This window comes from Papilio machaon, chromosome 16, assembly GCF_912999745.1.
Source record: "Papilio machaon chromosome 16, ilPapMach1.1, whole genome shotgun sequence".
Classification (NCBI taxonomy): domain Eukaryota; kingdom Metazoa; phylum Arthropoda; class Insecta; order Lepidoptera; family Papilionidae; genus Papilio; species Papilio machaon.
This window is the reverse complement of record NC_060001.1, coordinates 564,339-585,122: the sequence shown is the minus strand read 5'-3', so window position 1 is coordinate 585,122 and position 20,784 is coordinate 564,339. Positions and strand designations below refer to the sequence as shown.

Below are 20,784 nucleotides of genomic sequence, written 5' to 3'. Positions count from 1 at the left end.
CAACACTGTGCCGGTGCATCGGCGCAGCACTAGACATGTCAAATATCAACGCTTACGTCGCCTCACTACAGCTATCTGTCACTTGGTTTTGGGAACTTTAGCGCGCAATACGCTCGAGATGATCTTGACTAACAATTCTCTAAAAGTTCAGAAGAGGGATATTACCCAAACTCACAAAGTGATTTTGTTGCATAAAAGAATCGTATTGTTTACCGGAGAGTAAGATTTTTAAATTTGTAAGGAAGGATATTGAGAACTTCGAGTAAATGGTAAACTTAAAACGCACACCAGCGTGAAAATCTTCATATTTGGTGAGATTGTTCCATGTTTCTAATTATCTGTACAAAATTATTTACTGATTTCTTAATTTGGTGATTTCTAAAAGACCTGAAAACATTTTCCTAAAGTCCGTAATCGTACAATCATAAAGTCATATTACGAAAATTGTTTTATTAACAGACCATGAAAAGACCATTGGCTTGAAAACACAAAATCAAGATTTGTTGTGTTTATTTCTATTTTAATGTTTGATTTAAAGGTTTGGTTTTATGTTTGGTTTTATGGTTTGTCAAGACACAAAAGTTATGTGTAAAATATTTAAATAAAAGTGCCTTACATATTAAAACAAGGTATGATTTATGTTGATACACAAAAGTGGTGTGTAAAATGATATGAATCATACATTTTAATATTATAATTTGGTTAAAAGATAAAAGCTTTGTGTAGAATATTTAAATATTCTGTTGGCTTTAAGACAGTACTTTTAAAGACTACAAGTTATGTTATAATTTAACAGGATAACTAAAAATACTTTTCTGTATTTTAAGACACACAAAGAGGAATAAAGAGAAAAGACAGTCAAATTGAGGTATTAAAGTAGTTGGTACAAAAACTAAAATACACAGTCAGTGGTGTATTATGTGAAATATAATTTTGAAGCTGTGACAAATATGCATGAGATGAAAGGATGTTAAAATGCAATTGCAAGGCAAAGATTAGTTGCATTGCATTGTTGCATGCATTGCCAAAATATGAATGGAGGACCCCATGTATTCATTATGTCAGTTGATGACAAATTTAATTCAAGTGTTTCCATTTGTTAAAAACAGTAGTAGTAGTTCAGACTAAGGAACATGCCAATTGAGTTAAACCAAAGGGTGAGGATTCAGTAAAATTTTATTATGACAAACTTGGGATTGGCATGTCACATGTCATGTAATATGACAGATAGCATGATTGTTCAAGCCATTATTGGTATAAGCTGCCGGATGTCCTGGCATGGATACTTATTCAATTTGTACTGCGGTAAGATCAAACCAACATTTATTATATTTTTAGTGTTGATGTTTAATAAGACAAGATCAGGTTTTTCAATTAATTTAAAGAATTTTCCTAACAACTGAAATTGAGAATATAGATCAGTTTATTAGTGAGGGTCTGGTAAAGCAGAGTTGTGATAAAATTAAAGCCATTACCTGAGTCAGATGGATATCATTATGTCTTAAGTCATTGATGTCCTTTCTAAGTTCAGTTTATTTTAATTTGTGTGTCACCAGGATACTTCTGAATTAAAACTTGATTTTATTGTTTGGTATGTCATGACATGCTTGCCCTACATGGTCATGTGATGAATGTTATAGATCCATAAAGATACTTGGTGTTTGAGATGACAAGAGAAATCGTGTAGATCGAGTTACCGCCTAAGGGTCCGAACCTGCGCATATCGCGATCGAAGCGCGTGTCGCGAGCAGCGCGCGATTGAAGCGCGTGTGGAGAGCAGCGCGCGATTGAAGCGCGTGTCGCGAGCAGCGCGCGATTGAAGCGCGTGTGGAGAGCAGCGCGCCATTGAAGCGCGTGTCGCGAGCAGCGCGCGATTGAAGCGCGTGTGGAGAGCAGCGCGCGATTGAAGCGCGTGTCGCGAGCAGCGCGCGATTGAAGCGCGTGTCGCGAGCAGCGCGCCATTGAAGCGCGTGTCGCGAGCAGCGCGTGTCGAGAGCAGCGCGCCATTGAAGCGCGTGTCGAGAGCAGCGCGCCATTGAAGCGCGTGTCGAGAGCAGCGCGCCATTGAAGCGCGTGTCGCGAGCAGCGCGCCGTTGAAGCGCGTGTCGCGAGCAGCGCGCCATTGAAGCGCGTGTCGCGAGCAGCGCGCCATTGAAGCGCGTGTCGAGAGCAGCGCGCCATTGAAGCGCGTGTCGAGATCAGCGCATTTGTGAAAGTGCCTGTCTACAATCAGTGCGCCTGAGCGGTGCCTGTCTACAATCAGCGCGCCTGAGCGGTGCCAGTTTACGATCAGCGCGCCTGAGCGGTGCCTGTCTACAATCAGCGCGCCTGAGCGGTGCCTGTCTACAATCAGCGCGCCTGAGCGGTGCCTGTCTACAATCAGCGCGCCTGAGCGGTGCCTGTCTACAATCAGCGCGCCTGAGCGGTGCCTGTTTACAATCAGCGCACCAGTGAAACGCGTGTGGTGAGCAGTGCGCTTGTAAAGTGCCTGTCGTTAGCAGTGGCGCTTGTGGAGCGCCTGTCGCGAGCAACGGCGCTTGTGGAGCACCCGTCGCGAGTAGTACGCTCGTGAAGTGCCTGTCGCGAGCAGGTCGAGGCCGCGAACCTGTGGAGAGTCTTGATGTATAGATGTCATGGAGTACAGGGTGCGCGGAATGCCAGGTATTTGACATGGTAGTAAAAAATAATAATAATGATAACTTTTATTTCAGACTCATGATCGATATAAAAAAAAAAAAAAAAGAAAATCAAAGATTGCCTATGGGGCGTATGATTAATAAAACTTTTATTTCAGACACATGATTGATAAAAGAAAATCAAAGATTGCCTATGGGGCGTATGTTTAGCCTCAGGGCGTATATGTTGCCTCCGGGCGTATGTTTTGCCTATGGGGCGTATGATTAATAAAACTTTTATTTCAGACACATGATTGATAAAAGAAAATCAAAGATTGCCTATGGGGCGTATGTTTAGCCTCAGGGCGTATATGTTGCCTCCGGGCGTATGTTTTGCCTATGGGGCGTATGATTAATAAAACTTTTATTTCAGACACATGATTGATAAAAGAAAATCAAAGATTGCCTATGGGGCGTATGTTTAGCCTCCGGGCGTATATGTTGCCTCCGGGCGTATGTTTTGCCTATGGGGCGTATGATTAATAAAACTTTTATTTCAGACACATGATTGATAAAAGAAAATCAAAGATTGCCTATGGGGCGTATGTTTAGCCTCCGGGCGTATGTTTAATAACAATTATTATTAGTTTTATTTCAGATACATGGTTGATACAAAATGTGCTATATGTTTTGCCTACGGGGCTAAGTTGTGCCTACGGGGCTAAGTTGTGCCTTCGGGGCTATATGTTTGCCTACGGGGCTATATGTTTGCCTCCGGGCTGTGTTTTGCCTACGGGGTTATATGTTTTGCCTACGGGGCTAAGTTGTGCCTACGGGGCTATATGTTTTGCCTACGGGGCTATATGTTTTGCCTACGGGGCTATATGTTTTGCCTACGGGGCTATATGTTTTGCCTACGGGGCTAAGTTGTGCCTACGGGGCTATATGTTTGCCTACGGGGCTATATGTTTTGCCTACGGGGCTGTATGTTTGCCTTCGGGGCTATATGTTTGCCTACGGGGCTATATTTTCTGCCTACGGGGCTGATTTGCTTTTAGGTCCTTTTTCTTGGAGGTGTTCTGGCTCTTCATGGCGCTTGGGACAGCGTGTAAAACGATGCAGCAAGGATCAATACTCCTTCGAGGACGAAGGAAATGCAGGATGGCCGAACTGTTAGAGACAAAAATCAACACTGTGCCGGTGTATCGGCGCAGCACTAGACATGTCAAATATCAACGCTTACGTCGCCTCACTACAGCTATCTGTCACTTGGTTTTGGGAACTTTAGCGCGCAATACGCTCGAGATGATCTTGACTAACAATTCTCTAAAAATACAATGTTAACAAAATATAAATAAAAACTTAATGGAGTTGTCAATTTGTTCGCATAATTATACTTTTATAAAATATAATTCAGTGTGACACAATAATAATTCAAGATACGATTTCTAATAACATATATCGGGACTAGAACAGATTGTTATAGATTTATCACAGACGAGAACTTTGTTAGATGGTCATAGAATATTTGTTAGTTATTAAGATAAACAAAAAGCCGTATAATTAGTTTTATTTTAATTTTAATATGTTATATAGTATTGTTGCACAAAGTTATATGTTAAACGTTATCAGTTATTAGTGATTCTGAAGAATGTATTCTAAATTTATTAAAATATTCATACAAAATCTTATAGGATTCCATTTTGTTATTCTAATGCGTTGTTGCATCGTTGATGATAAATTTATGTGGCATGTATTATCTCTTTTGATATAAATTTTGTTCTATCATCAGTTAGACTTATGTCTTCTTCAAGGTTTCCATCATGATAACAAATGCATGGTATTATATATTCGAATTCAAAGTTAATATAAATTCTGAGGTAAACTTTAAATTGGTTTATTCAATTCATCGCAAATTTTGCCACTTTTTTCTGTTAAGAACACTTCAAATTATATATGCAACTTATTTCTAGTTGGAATTGATTAGTTTTTCTTTTAAATTAAAGAAAAATATTGCAGATTTTTAGTAGCATTTCAACTGTGTATTTTAAAAGTAATAATAGAAAGACCGTACGTATTTCGAGATTTAACGCTAGCTTTCGCAGTAGTAAGAATGCAAGCCGGGGCGTTGTCGTTGGTACGGATTATACAGCAAGCTTCAGGAGACCGGGTGACTCCCTCTGTCAGATTTATTACCTCAGTACAAATTGAAGTGTGCCTGATATATGGGGAGCGAATGTTCCTGATTTCACGTTTATGTTAACGATATTAGGAAATAAATTAGCAATGTTATTGTTAAAAGGAATTAAACAGATATAAAGTAGATACTACGATTTAAATATTATCATCACCAGCTCACTACACGTCACCACCGAAAGGCTCGGAGCCTACCCCAAGTTCGGGGTGACTAGGCCATAGTCAACCACGCTGGCCAAGTGCGGGTTGGTTGACTTCACACATATAATTGAATTTCTTCTCAGATATGTACAGGATACATCACGATGTTTTCCTTCACCGTAAGAAAGTCGATGGATGTACATATGAAAATCGAAACTCGATAAACACATTGGTACATGGTGCAATTCGAACACGGGACCTGCAGATTGCAAGTCAAGTAATTAACACCTAAAATCAAAATAAACACTCTCCCTGAAGATGGACCAACGACGGGTCCGAAACTAGTCGGTGCCGTCACCCGACGATCATACGTGAGTCAAGTTGTACTGTAATTAGTTTATGAGAATTAATCATATAAACAATCCAACGATTGCCAAATACCTAATAGAATTTAGTGCTAATACTACATAAGACCAATATGTTTTTATTACGAAAGGTTAATGTTATGCGAGCGCGTACAATACTGACACAATTCGAAAAGGACTTTCATCTTATTAGCAGCTAGCAGTAAATGTCAAAAGACTCCGCAATAAATTTGCAAAAGAAATAATCAACAAGGCAATACTTTGAATACAAAATTACTCGTAGATTTTAATGTTAAATGTTAGTATAACATGTTCGAACTATTAATATTTCTTTTTGGGTCACGATACTGGAGTAATTTCTTCTCATTGTAGGAAGCGGTGCATCACGTAGGGGACGTGGAGTTCCAATACCGAGCATTCTCGACATATAAACAGTGCTAATGAAAATCTTTTTGTGCTGTTAAATGGAACAATTTTGTTAGTGAAGTCATCTAAGTTTTTCTTCTGTTAGTGTTGCCATTATTAATAGGTATAATAAAATGTCGGAATATACAGAAACTCAGAATAAACAGAAGACAGGCATGAAGTGGAAGTAATTTCACGTTTCAGCTGATGAGTGTGGTGCCAGAGGCCTAATTTTAGTCCCCTTTCCAATCTATTCTACTTTCCCTTCCAATCCTTTCCTTTGGTGTGGGAAAAAAGGGTGGGAAGGGTGCGAAGTGGATTTGACGGAGGAGGAGACGAATCGGAATATTTAATTTAATTCTCTGTACGTCCTCTCCTCCGTCGATTAAAGGTAGGCAACGCATCTACAACTTCAGATGTCTATGAGCAGCGGTCGCTCCGCTATTTCGGCGTTTTCATGTGACCACATGTACACGCATGTATTTAGAAGTATAATTCATGTTATTTTTTCTATGATGGCAAGTTTTTTATCGACGTTTTTTATTGATTTGATTTTTATAGGCTTCTAAAGTTTTAAATATAGAAAGATTGAACAAGAAACATTTATAATCATTGTCTGTGAAATCAACATTGCGTATAATTTCCGTTAACACGTTTTTGTCTTTAAATTTTTCACGATATTTAGTAGCTGCTTTAATTACACAATTAATTAAATACAATTCGTCGCAGACTAGAAAGACAAAAATAAGTAAATGTACCTAATTATAATGAATGTGGTATTTAATACATCAATGACTTTGATGATTATATATTTAGTCATGACAGGACGAAAGGGGCATTTACCTTAAGTGTTACTATCCTCAAAAATACTTGCTTAATTATATTAAAGATGCACTAGAACAACATAATGATTAGACTAGTAACAAATTTCTAATTAGTGTAAAATTATGCAAGAAAATGTTGTACTTTACGCCTGTTATTTTTTTTTTAATTAAGTAGCGATATTTTTGCTGATGTTGTATTTCCTGGCAATGTTACCTGAGTCCTATTTTGATGAGACCTATACAAAGTCTAGAAAGTTGATGTAAATCCTTTCCTAAGTTGTATTTCATTTGTAATTCTCCTATGATTGTGCAGCATGAGTGCTGGTCCCCGCGGCACGTACACGCCTTCGTTATAATTGCTGGCATCATTACCCGGCCGCTCGAGCCCTCGCAATGTCACTCGGAACTTTTGGAGAGTGTAATGCACGCTCGGGGCTAGGGGGATGAACTTATCACATGTTTTCTATTTTCAATATGTACAGTTTTAATGTTATATTCTAAACCGAGATGTTTGTGGTTCTTTTATAAATATATTTTTTTGTTTTTATTACTGCCTAGCTTTTGCCCGCGACTCCGTCAGCGCGGATTTAAAAAAAACGTAATAATAGCCCTTGTGTACTTCCAGACTATGTTCTACGTCTGTGCCAAATTTCATCAAGATCCGTTGAGTCGTTCCGGAAATACCTACAAACAAACATCCATACATCTATCCATCAAAAAATTCGCATTTATAATATTAGTATGAAGAAGATTTTGTAGAATGTTCTGTAGAAAATTTATTTATTTTCTTGTATTTAAAACTTTGCCCTTTCATCATTTGTAGTTAATGAATTTGTAGCCTTTTGCTAGTGTTGTATGTATATTTCTACATGATTGTAATGATCAACAAGATAATCGTGTGACGAAATCCCGTCCGACACATCGGATCACGCAAACGTTAATTTCATTCGCAGAAAGTTAGCCGTTCTATTTTCCTGTTAAGATTATCTGAAAAACTCTCGGGAAATCCGAACTCTGAGTCACGGCTACGTGTCCCGGTTAAATAACACGTTCACGGCAACAATCGTAATTACACATTACTAAACATACGTCATCATTCTATCGGAAGATTTCATTACACAGTACTATTATGTGATAATTAAACAATTATATGCCTATGACATATGATAGTTATGTCAAATATATCGCATAGTATTACAAACAATAGGGAAAAAAGATATAAGGAACAGTAGAGGCAATAACTTCTTTTTTTTAATTAGATAAATGTGAGATAATATGGTTGATGAACTTGTATTGATCGGTTAGATGTTACTGACGGGGTAATGTTAAGTGTTTTGCGTTCATTTCATAACTAAAGGCTTCAGTAGGCAATTAGCTCCCGCAAGGTCACTGGCCACTGGCCACAAGTTAATAATTCGATGTTAAAACTCACATCAAAAACATTGTTACCCAAAACTGATTTCTGGAGTAGCCAAAAATTGTTTATTCATCAAATGAACCTCCGTTATCGAACTACATTACATGACCAAGAGCACCCTGGCGTATCCCACGCGACGCATTTACGACCAATAAAACAAAACAATTTCTTAAAACATCAAAAGAGCCGACGTATAGTTATGTCTGCCGTCCCCTTTAAGGTTTCCGCCTCGAGTTTCTTGCGGAATCTTTATGTTACCGAAAAAATGTTAATACACGCGGCCCTCGCGATCGACTATTTGTTATTTATTGTAATAGAATGCCTTAGACCAGTTCCCAAACATACGTTACAGCAAGATATTTAACAAATTACTCCACAGATAAAAGATATGTCCATTGTGTCTTTCATAGTTTTAAACCCGGTCACGTTTCTCAGCATAAAAATTTAAAATTATATAATTGTAATCGGCCTGTATTCGAAATCCTGTAAAGAGATTTTAAAAAAAGGAATTTGATTTGGAATCAAAAATTCGCGTCCAGAAAATTGATGTCAACAATCAGCAAGCGTTTACGATCGTTTCGGGACAAATTGTTGGGTTTGAGTTGTTGTTTTTTTAATGTCATCATAATCTTTTAATTACGGACGCTCGCGGATCCCATTCGAGCGCATTATATCACGCGCCGCGCTAATTCGTCGCTGCGTTGGCACGAATATAAAAAAAAATTAATTGCCCGCCTCGCTCGTCGAGCGAAACCCTAAATAAAATTACGACCAACAAAGAGATTTGACGACTTATTTTCCGAAATTATTGTCCTCGCTGTTTTGAATTATCGTAGCAAATATTGCACCTGAGCCGTGTTCGTTGTAAATTAATTTGAACGTATGTCTCCGCCCCTACTCACTCTGGTTATGGAAACATATCAACAACATTGGAGCCGAACGTCTAAATCTATATATATAAAAGAAAGTCGTGTTAGTTACACTATTTATAACTCAAGAACGGCTGAATCGATTTGACTGAAAATTGGTGGGCAGGTAGCTTAGAACCAGGAAACGGACATAGGATAATTTTTACCCCGTTTTCTATTTTTTATTCCGCGCGGACGGAGTCGCGGGTAAAAGCTAGTTTAGAATATAAAGAAGCAAAGAACTTTTTTAACAAGCATGCAATTTATTTTTATATTTAAGTAGGTGTTTTCTATACCGTTAGGTACTGATACCATTTAAAGTCCATTTAAATAATCTTCCTAACGTGCCTAAAGAAAACAAAAAGAGGGCAGCAACTTTGGAATGCTGGACTGCACTAGGATTACCAAAAAGATCTAGTTGATTGGCATCATTTTGATATTTGGGCTCAATACAGCTTCTCTCGGTTACCTTCATGCAGCAAAAATACATTGATCTTCACTGTCTATTAAGAATTACGAATCTTGATGTATTAAAATCATATATAGTAAGATGCACATTTCTAAGCACTCATTCGCACGGGCGGTTTTTCACCGCCGTATTAGAACTCGGCGTTGATGATTCTCAAGTGACGAACGCTTTAACATCATTGTTGTTTCGTTAGCCCATTGCTCAAAATGGCAGTAAAAAAGCGTTGGGTTTTAAAAACGCTGCTGTGTGAATAAATGCATGGCGTGGCATTAATTTATTCTTTGTGAAAGCTTTTTAAACGCACGTTTAAAAAGCGCCCTTGCGAATGAGGTGTAAGGGCCTGTATATACTGATAAATGTTGATTAAAGGCGAAGCTATTATAAGACCGTTAAACGGTCTTTTTAATTAGCACTTAACTGTTAATAACTAATGTAAAGCTATACAATGATTCGAGGAACACGATGAGAAGAAAATATGATGGCGCATTAGCACACGTGTAGACTATTCGACTTCTAAATATAGAGGCACGTTCGCTAATTGGTTGCGATTCGAGGAATTTGTTCAACAGTCGCTCCAGACAAGGCTGTGAACATTATAAAAGTCGTAAAAATAATTGATACCGTACTTCTGTGCACTCGGAAACTGGTCGAAAACGCCCCGCTGTGGAATTCGCGGTTTTATTCCGAAACAATATTCTCTCAATAGTTTTGCTGTGTTGAATTTAATTAAATACGTAACGTGTTTTCACGTATTTGTACAATTATTTTTATTGTGGTTGTTAACATTTGACTCGATGCAGATTGTTTTGGTGACTTGATTGAAGTTGTCGGATATGGATTTATTTTGTAACTAGCGGTCGATCGTAACTTCGTCAGCACTGTCAAAATCGGTTCAGACGGTCTGAACCCGGAACAAACGCAACCTTGCGGACACGTACAGACTGCTGAAAAATTGCTAGTAACTTATAAAAATGCACATTAGTTTAAGCTATGTAGAGTTGTGTACATACAAAACGACATGTGGATTTTTCCATATAGATAAAGCAACATTAACATGTCTAGTAAGACAGACGTGTCGTGAGGGCAGTGGGCCATTAAGAGCATTAATCTGTTTGTAATTACAATCATAATCGCCACTCGTCCCACAAGCCGTAATCCCCAGGGCAATGTGCCAACGCAAGGAATCTTCTGGTACCAATGCATTACAGTATTGTTTCTTACTTGCATTCACTTCTTAAAAAAAGTACAATTATTATATGATTAAAATTAAAAGAGTAAAAACTGTGAAAACGCTATTAGGGTACGTTCACAATAGGCGAGTTTATTTTTTGTACGAGATCCCGTTGCTGCGCAGTTCGCAGACGGTACGCGAGCTGTGCATTCGCCAGATGTGTACGTACCCTTAAATTAATGTCTAAAACGTGTAAACACGTTTCTGCAAAACGTTGTTTACAGATTAGTACTACATATGATACACATTTTCAGTTGCAGACGATTTTATTTGTAACATACGAAGTTTTACACGAAGTGCTTAATCTCTAATAAAAAAATTTGAAACATTATATTTACAACATGCATTCGTATGAGCAATATATATATTTGATTTGTTCCTTGATATAATCCATGAAAGAACGTCGAGCGAAAACAAATCTCAAAATAAAGAGGTCATTATGCGATTGGGCAGCTGTCATGACGCTCCCAATAGCGTCGCGTCGCACTGACGAAAGCGAGACAGTTATTACGTGTTCAACTCAAGTTTTACAATCCGTACTGTCAAATATCTCTTAAGAAGCGCATCAAAGTCGTATATTTTTTGCGATGTTTTCTGTAATCGTTTCAGGATGTTTCTTTCATCGGTGCTTTTTATATATGATGAGTTCTCACTACACTTTCGGTAATAAAAGTTATTTAAATTAGCCCATTGATTAAACAACATGTCTAAAAATGAAGCAATGTCACTGGTATGCAGAGATTTATAAATCTTTTTATTATTTCTTGTACCTGTTAATTATAGTGTTCAAAAGCATCTGTAAAACACCTAAATTCTCCGATTATTGTGATTACAAATCAAATCAATTTCTTGGAACACAACATAAGGCGCGAGTGAAAATTAAAAGTGTCACGACTTACAATATAGCAGTTTTGTAGCCGGCGCGGAAACTAAACAGTGCAAAAAGGAATTAAATTTACGACATTCCCCCACGTGGCCAGCGTCCCCAATGTCCTGCCGGAACACGGCTGTCACTTTGTTCCTAAAATGGTTACATTTTGTTGTTCATGAAGAGACGTTTGAACACTTTTGGAACAATAAAACGACTAATTATTTTTATTATTAGAAACACATGAAAACTTTAAACTTATTATAAAATAATGAATTTTGTTTTAAAAATATTTATTTAATGCTGTTTCTTTTTTTCGAAAAAATAACGAACGAATACGAAGCATTTTTTTTACGAAGCATTGGGTGACTGCGAAAAATACATTTGTCAATTTACCCTGTCCGACTCAGTAATAAAAGTTTGAATGAAAAAGTTTACTATGAGAACCAATACATGCGCGAACTTTTTCCTCGGGAGCCAACTAATTTATGAACGAGTTGTGTTTACGGTCAACTCTGGGGAGCGGACAAAAAACGTGCACATACGGGCTAAAAGCAAATCACTCGCCAAAGGGCTTTCCTAGGACCGGGAATATAAAAAGCGAATTCCACGGCCGTAGCCGAAGCGGCGAGCGCTGCGTATTTACAAAAATAAAAGGTCCACGGCCAAACTGCACCGAATTAAAAGCGAAACTTTTGTGCTATCAAAATTAACGGTACAGTTGTCAAAGGAGTAATTTCAACAAACAAAATGAGCCGGTGTAATGCCGGCCGGCTGGGAATCGTATTAGAATAGGGCTGCACTCATGTAACTTCAACCGTTAAGGTGAAACAGAAATATTTACATGCAGTAAAATAGACCAAAACTTGGCCCTAGAACATATTTGTAAATGATTCTATCGAAACTGCCTTTTTTTCAGAGAAGAATGCTTTATGCATGCTCCGTACCTTGAACCCCCTTTTTTATGAGGCATTGGGGCATAACTTGGAACTCCCTTTTATGAATCTAGTTTCTATTGCCACTAACACAAGTGTAACTTATGTACACTTAAGTAAATATATCACTAAGTAAGAATGCCAGTCACACAATTAACCTATATACAAGAAAAATAGTTAAAAAAAAGTTAACATTCTCGTGTTGTGGCAACCCTATCTTGTAATCGTAGCGGGTTCGAATCTGTGCTGTGAGCCGTCGAAATTAAATTCCTGCGAATGCAGTTCGATGCGGCTGAAAATAACTTAGTAAACAAATTCGGCAGCGCACTGCAAGCGAACTACCCGCCCACAGCTATTTCAAGTGGCCTGTTTTGTGTTGGACACAAATATTATTCATAACCAGTTGCTATGGTAACGCAGCGAAGAGCATATAATGATTTGGTTAATGAAAAATCTTGGCATTCCCCTTTTGCGTCTCCAACGATACAGGACTTTATTGTACTTTTTATATAAATCAATCAACTATTAAATAACGTTTAAGTCTATTAGATTTAAACTATTCTATTTAAACCAAAATTAAGGTATATAAACAGTTAGGTATATGTCATGAAATCCATCTGTTGTAATCTTTTATTCACCCACGTAGAATATAGTCGAGATTTTAGAATTTCTTGTTTCACTTGAAATTCTAAGATCTGACTGCATCATACCAGTTTGCAGTAAAAACGTCAAGATATAAACCGCATCGTTGTAAGTCTAGACTCAGGGTTTACGTTAACTTTTAGCCCAAATATAAATTCAAATACATCGGACACTGTTTACGCTACCCGTTGCACCGAGTTTTGTTATCGTCCCGAGATTATTTATTGCGGACTCAAATCTCATTTTCGGTTGTAATTTATCGCTGCCATAGTTTATTTTGGATTCCTATTGGGGTTGATGTTCTACTCATGTTTTAATACTTTGATTATAAGCACATATTCAACATATATCTGTTGGTTTTGCAAATGAGCCAATACATTACTAAGTGAATACCTATAGTATATACTGTAATCAGTGTACGGCAGAAAGAGTTTTTTTTTGACTCAATTTAATTTAAATTATAGTGTATAATATAAAAGATTTTATGTAAAAAAACTTTTATTTAATAGTGTAAATTGTACCTATGTGTAGTGAAGTCAAGTAATTGTCGCTACATAGAAGTATATAATAGTAAATAGATGATGAGCGAGTTGTCATTGTACCAAGTACACGAGGCGCAATATGTGATATGAGAGGAATAAACACAGCAATTGCAATCAATTTATTAACGGTTCAGCGACCTCTAACACCTATTGCGCCGGCGCGCGCGCAGATTAACTCAAATTATCTAATAATGTGGCCAACGAGCAGACGAGTCCGACTGCCGCCTGCGCACTACTACGCAGTTAACTACAACTGCACTCAATAGTCGCGACCCTACGTTACTACGAACTCACTAGGGATGGGAAACAAACTATCGATGTTCGTAGTTACGTAACCATTATTATATCATTATTATGATATATTATCAACGATGATTACAAAAATCAGATTAACAGCATGATCTTACAGTATTTTACAATAAAAATGCCTCAAATCAAATTACGTAAAAAACATAAAAATCTTTGTTATTCCAGAATTTTTGTTTCAATTAAAATATTTAGCGTTCTTTTTTTAAATACAGATGACTAACGAAATTCATAATTTATTTTTGTTTTTTTAGTTGTTGAGTTGGTCCTAATTTATTAAAGTTTAAAATTAATTGTGTAGTTGTTCAACAAAAATTATTTCCCTATGCATATATGTTATCGATAATTTTCTTACACTATTGTCACAACACTAATATACTGTTATAATTAGATAAATAGGTTATATAAGGAGAAATTGGCGGAGTCGTAATTGTTTATTGGCATCGACCTTGCTTGTACACAACTGATTTTCCTTGTTACATTATACTCGTGATATATTTACATATAGGACCATGTGAATTTTTGCTAGTCACTCGCGACTCCGTCCGCGCGGAATTAAAAAAAACATTATAAGAAGTTTACCTATTCTTCTAGACTATGTTCTTCATCTGTGCCACATTCCATCAAGATCTGTTGAGCCGTTCTGGCGATACCTTGAAACAATTCATACATCCATCCAACTAAACATTCGTCTATCTATATCTATTTATATATACAAAAGAAAGTCGTGTTAGTTACACTATTTATAACTCAAGAACGGCTGAATCGATTTGACTGAAAATTGGTGGCCAGGTAGCTTAAAACCAGGAAACGGACATAGGATATTTTTTTACCCCGTTTTCTATTTTTTATTCCGCGCGGACGGAGTCGCGGGTAAAAGCTAGTTTATAATAGGTATTAGTTGGATAACAAAGAAACCTTACTTGCAAAAGAACCGGTATTATTTATTGTCTATCAAAATTTTAATATTAATATCCTTATTAAAGCAACAATTTTTTCATACTTAAGAGATAATATCCTCTCCGTCATCTATTATTCCGCAGACCTTCTGTTTGAGACGTGAACCAAAACACTTGTCTGTTGTGTTCGTTAACACACTCGTATTTCTATTCATAGTTTGAATTACTAGTTCCACCTGACTGTACTCACTGTCAACAACGGTACAGTGCTGAAGACAATACAATACCCCGCTTATCAAAGCCGGTGCAACGTACTTCTGAACGGTCGAAAAAAAAAAAAACTGTGCCATTTTCAATACCGTTGGTCACACATTTGAATGTAAATGCATAATTATTTAGCATCCTGCATTATAACAGAGTTAACGGTGACCATTGTGCTTGATGGACAAATGATTGCGGATTTTTTTCACTCCCTCGTTAAACATTTTTTATGATGGTTGGACAATGAGGCTGCCTGCGCACGATAAACACCAGGCTTCCGAGAATCTGGATTGAGGTACACGGATTTACGGGTTACATTGTAATGAAGTTTACTGTAAACTGAAATTAAAAACAAAGACGAGAATCTAAGGGTATAGGGGTCATGGAGGGAGATAATTTAAAAATGTTTTTTTTTTTTTGCACAAAACTGTTTTACACATTGTCAAGACTTTTTCATGAACGAGTCGTAAACCTATTTTCGTTTTTTATATGAAAAAATTTTAGTTTATGACCAATTCAACTTCAATGTAAGTCAACTTATTCTTTTGTACCATTTAAAAATTTTAAAAAGAAAAAAAAGACTGAAAGTTCAGATTATTTATTAAAAAATTAAATGTACATTTGCAGTGTATAATTGTTTTTTCAACTGCTATTATTTTATAGTCGTTTACGATAATTTACTCTATAAAAAATCATTTCCAAAAATACAGACATTATTATATTATAGTTATAGTATATATACTTTTATAACTTCAAACTTTCGTGGTTTTTACTAATATAATGTTCGTAAGAAACGGGATTCTTACCACGATTAGGCTGTTTGAGCTCCCGATATTTCGGCACAGTTGCATGCGCCATGTTCACGGGTTGACTGGTGTTGTGCGGTAGTGTAAAAAATGTTAAAGATAGCCGTATCGGTCTACCTTCTTCCTGATTCGGCGACCACTACCACTGTCCGCGTTCTCACTGCACATTAAGTCCGCACTCGATGTTATTTTTGTTTGTCGACAAACTACACTCACTGTGTCCACATTTGTGCGCGTACTCGAAGTCGGTTGCTGTCCAGTCTTGTTGTAATACTGAATCACTGGATTCCAGGCACTCGACAATTTAAACCCATCTTCGCGATTGAAGTTTTTGCATTTAGCAATTTCAATCGCTTCTCTTACCAATCTTGGTATGTAGTGGCGTTCTGTCGATAGTACCTGGGGACTATGAAGTTCAATCCAGTGATTGGTGGAGGGGTCCAAAAGGTGTTCAGCTATAGCCGACTTCTGAGGATCGTTGTTTTTAACAGCTCGTATATGTTCCTTTATGCGACTGGTGATGGTGCGCTTGGTTTGTCCTATATACGAGCTGCCGCAGCTGCAGTTGATTTTGTAGACACCGGGTGTTTCAAACGGAATACGGTCTTTGGGCGATCGCAGTTTTTGTGCTATCTTACTGTCAGGGGTAAAAATAGTTTTTATTGCGTATTTGCTCAAAACCTTCGACAGTTTGTCAGTTACCCCTCTGACGTACGGCAGAAAAGCAGGCTGTCTCGCCACCTCCATCGGCCTGTTCCGTTTGTGTCGTCGTGCTTTCAGCTTTCCATCATATCCATTCCGCCGCAGTACGTTCGACAAATGTTCGAGTTCACCTGGTAAGTGATCTTTGTCACAAAGATCATGGGCTCGATTCACTAGTGACGTCACTACAGCGTTCAGGTGTAGTGGATGATGGTGTGAGCTCGCGTGAAGGTACCTGTCAGTGTGAGTTGGCTTCCGGTACACAGAGTGGCCGAGTGATCCATCCGGTCGAACCTTAACTAAAACGTCCAAAAAAGGTAGTTTCCTCTCTTTTTCTACCTCACAGGTGAACTTTATTTTGTCGTGGATGCTGTTGAGATATGACAAGTAACACTCGATGTCTGCCTGGTTACCCCTCATAATACAAAAAACGTCATCTACGTATCTTTTCCACAGTTTAACTGGTGATGGTGTGGCTGTGATGGCAATGTTTTCAAAATGTTCCATCCAGATGTTAGCAACTACGGGGGCAACAGGGCTTCCCATAGCCACGCCATCAATATGTTTATAATACTGACCATTGTACAGAAAGTAACTCGTAACCAAGCAGTGTTCAAGTAACTTGGCATATTCCATCGGGATGTTATTTTTATTCAGAATCACCTTTATGACATCTATACTATCTTTAATGGGTACATTGGTGAAGAGCGAATCGACGTCGAAACTGACCATGATCTCATCCGCTTCAACTCTAGTGTCTTTTAAGATGTTTACGACATGTCGAGAATCCTTCACGTGGTAAGAATCCCGTTTCTTACGAACATTATATATACTTTTAACTCGAAGGCATTACGATTCATCACCATTCGTTTTCGGCTGTCAACTTTTTTGCACGAATCGATTTTCAACTAAAGTGCCAGTTTCCTTATTACGGAATAGAAACACATTAACTACATAGATACGCGCTGTATATTATAAATATGGTATTTTTGCAGTACAGTCATGAACATTCAAAAAAAATCAGTAAAACTGTACAATCGCGTACAGATGACTCATTCAACCTCATCTCAAGGCGAGTGACAAGAGTATACAAGCTATGTTACTCCCTTAAAAAAATCAACATCTTAGAAAACATACCCGATTGGAATACATTGATTTAATGCATTTTTTAAAATCGAAAAAAAAAAAGTAAAATTCTATTGTCAATCTGTCAGATTAGTAATTTATATTTGCTCACAGTAATATTAATTAACTTTAGCAAGAGCTATATAGTTTTTAATGCATTTATGTACATTAATACATTGAGAACACGTTCGTGTTTCAGCACAACCGACTTAAGATATGCTCGCGTTTGAACATCAAAATAATTCGAGGCGGCCGCTTGTGCGACGTTTTGAAACCTCATTAACAGCTGCCGCAGTAATTCCGTGTGTACGCAGCGCTGCACAGAGCGGCACAGAGCAACACAGTGCCAGCGCAGATTCGATTTTGCAAACGTCTGTTTGACTGGGAGAGTAATAGACCAATATAATTACAAGGCGGCTTGACTAATGCATGTGTGTGCTTCTCGTGTATTGGGATCTTACACAGAGTATTAACACGGTTGTAGTTGTGTGTTGATTATGGAAACGAAGAAGACTTAGATTAATTGGTAGCCAGAGTTATACTCGTAACTAATTGGGTTGGTAACTTTAGTAGCGGATTGAAACTGAAATCTTTGCTTTGGGTTAAGGTAAAATTTTACGTTGTTGGTATATGTATACAGTAGTATATTAAATTATTTGTAAATAACTTTTTTGTTATTTTCTAATTATGACATATTAATAACTTAAAAAAAAGGGATTAAATACCTAAGTTATACCTAATACCTATAAATAATAATATTAAAAACTGTATTGTGTATTATTTCACTCCATTTCACTTACTGAAAAAGTTATATTTGCGTATTTGGTTGAAGCTAATCTGATTTATCCGGTTTGGAGCGATTCCAACTAGTGTATGTGAGCTTCCTCCAGCACCCTGCACACTGCACACTGCACGCTGCACGCTGCACATTGCACGTAACAAACTGACCATTCCAAACTGTTATTTCTTTGCCAGGTTAAAATATGGTGATGTGTTAGTAACATTTCCGATTTCATATTAAAAAATATCTAAGAAAAATATCTAGACTCTTTGTCTAGGCTGTAGTCTTCTAAACCAACCCATATATATTTACTTCTAAATACACAGATTAATATATCTGGTATATTTATCTTTCTTTTCGCCTAAAACAAAACATAATTTTCATAATGCAATTATAAAATTTAGAAATAAGTATGATTAATTAGTTCAAAATTATAACCGTGAAAGAGAAGTGGAAGACACAATCACAGCGTGACGTATTAATTAAAGGAGAAGAATTCCAACTATTATCCGCTACGCTGAGCTGAGCGGCTGAGACCAGTGGGGGATGTGAGAGAGATTAATATGACCCGATACGAGTACGAATTCCTTTGCAATGCGTTTTAAGGCTGTCGCACACCTTAACATACACTAAAGCTAAGCTAACATATACTATGAGTTGAAAAGTATCAACATTTAAAATTGGATTATACACGTATTTTAAAAGTATACATGATGAAATATGTGATGTAGACAAAACTAACGAAAAACCCTCTTTCTTAGAAAAAAAACTTTCTTAGAAAGTAACTGAATAAAATGCACAAAACAATTCTTCACTTCATCCCTTACGAAGTCCTCATACTGCAGTAATATAGCATACAACATCTTCGCATTCAGTGTGCAAGCATCTCTTCATCCGGTCGGGTGCGCGATGCGTGTGACAGTTGAGAGTTTGCCAAAAACGTTAGCGAGAGAACAAGTTGACGCCGCATTAGCACAGCGCTGGATTCCAGTGGACCGAATGCCCAGCGCACAGCGCTACAGCTTGTCGCTGACATAAACTTGAGCTGCGCACAACACGAGCCTGCACGGAGCTCACATAAACTCAGCTCAGCACGATCGTGTTTTGTTCAACTCGTCGATAAAGTTGCACTTTATTGTTTCACCACATGTTGGTTGTATTTGCTATTTTTTTTTTCTGTTTTGTAACATAAATTTTATGCACGTAGGATAATAATTCGGAGTTAGCTTTAACTCATTATAACACAATAGTTACTCTACATACAAGTAACTCTAACCCTAGAACATCAGAACATAGAGTTCAGTAATATTTGTATTAATACATTTTCATCCCTTTCATTTAGGTACTATAACAAAATATAGTCTGATATCTATATATATAAAAGAAAGTCGTATTAGTTACACTATTTATAACTCAAGAACGGCTGAATCGATTTGACTGAAAATTGGTGGGCAGGTAGCTTAGAACCAGGAAACGGACATAGGATAATTTTTACCCCGTTTTCTATTTTTTATTCCGCGCGGACGGAGTCGCGGGTAAAAGCTAGTAGTGTATAAATACAAGTCTCACTGCAGTGTAAACGAATGATAAGAATTGGAATTGATATAGTATAATGCACTTTATATTTTAATAGAGACATGTAAAATATAAATCAATATTTTAATGTCATCGCGCATGTTTTTGCTGCTTTAATTTAATGTCTGTTACCTCGCAACCCTGAGGGGTCAGCCACCCTGACTGTTAGTCTGTGCGCTTGTCCCGAGGTCGTTTCACTTGCAACAATTTACGTCGCAAGCGATAATAATATAAAATCTCATTTTTTTATCAACCACTCGTCTGTCTGAACGATTTCCTGCGCGTGCGATCGATGACTGTGCACTTAATCTATATACATAGATAAATATGTTTATTTATTTTAACCTTGTCATTGTAAACTTTTATCGGTGTATATATGAAGTTGTTTATTGCTTTGTCAATATTTTTATTATATGCCATTTATTATTGTATTGGTATGAATTTGTTTGTAATAATTATACAAAATGTATTAAAGTCATTTTCTGTGCGATTTTGCCTTCTATTTTTATATTTATAAGACGTTCAAATAGTTATCAATGAACAACTGGAAAATAACTCTTCTCTCTTTTATCACCTAACCGATGTTCTAGGTAATAGTCACCAAAAATGGATTAATTACAAAATGCACACAAAATTGTCGGCGAACATAGCGCACGCGCATGCCGGCGCGAGATCAAAGCGAGTGCATCGAGTTAAATTGGGAACGTAATGTAAACGCGCGCGGTGCCAAGGCTGCCCCCAACGGCTTGCGCTTTGACGGCACCAAACACG

General features: G+C 37.3%; 1 protein-coding gene across 1 annotated transcript; it reads right to left on the bottom strand.

The window, feature by feature from the left end:
* Positions 1 to 2,494: 2,494 nt before the first annotated feature.
* LOC106719438 lies at positions 2,495 to 17,264 on the bottom strand. Its single transcript, XM_045681611.1, has 2 exons — positions 16,047 to 17,264; positions 2,495 to 2,605 (listed from the first exon to the last, which is right to left on the bottom strand). The coding sequence occupies exons 1-2, from the start codon at positions 17,262 to 17,264 to the stop codon at positions 2,495 to 2,497; spliced, it is 1,329 nt and encodes a 442-aa protein (XP_045537567.1).
* Between the last annotated feature and the right edge of the window lie 3,520 nt (positions 17,265 to 20,784).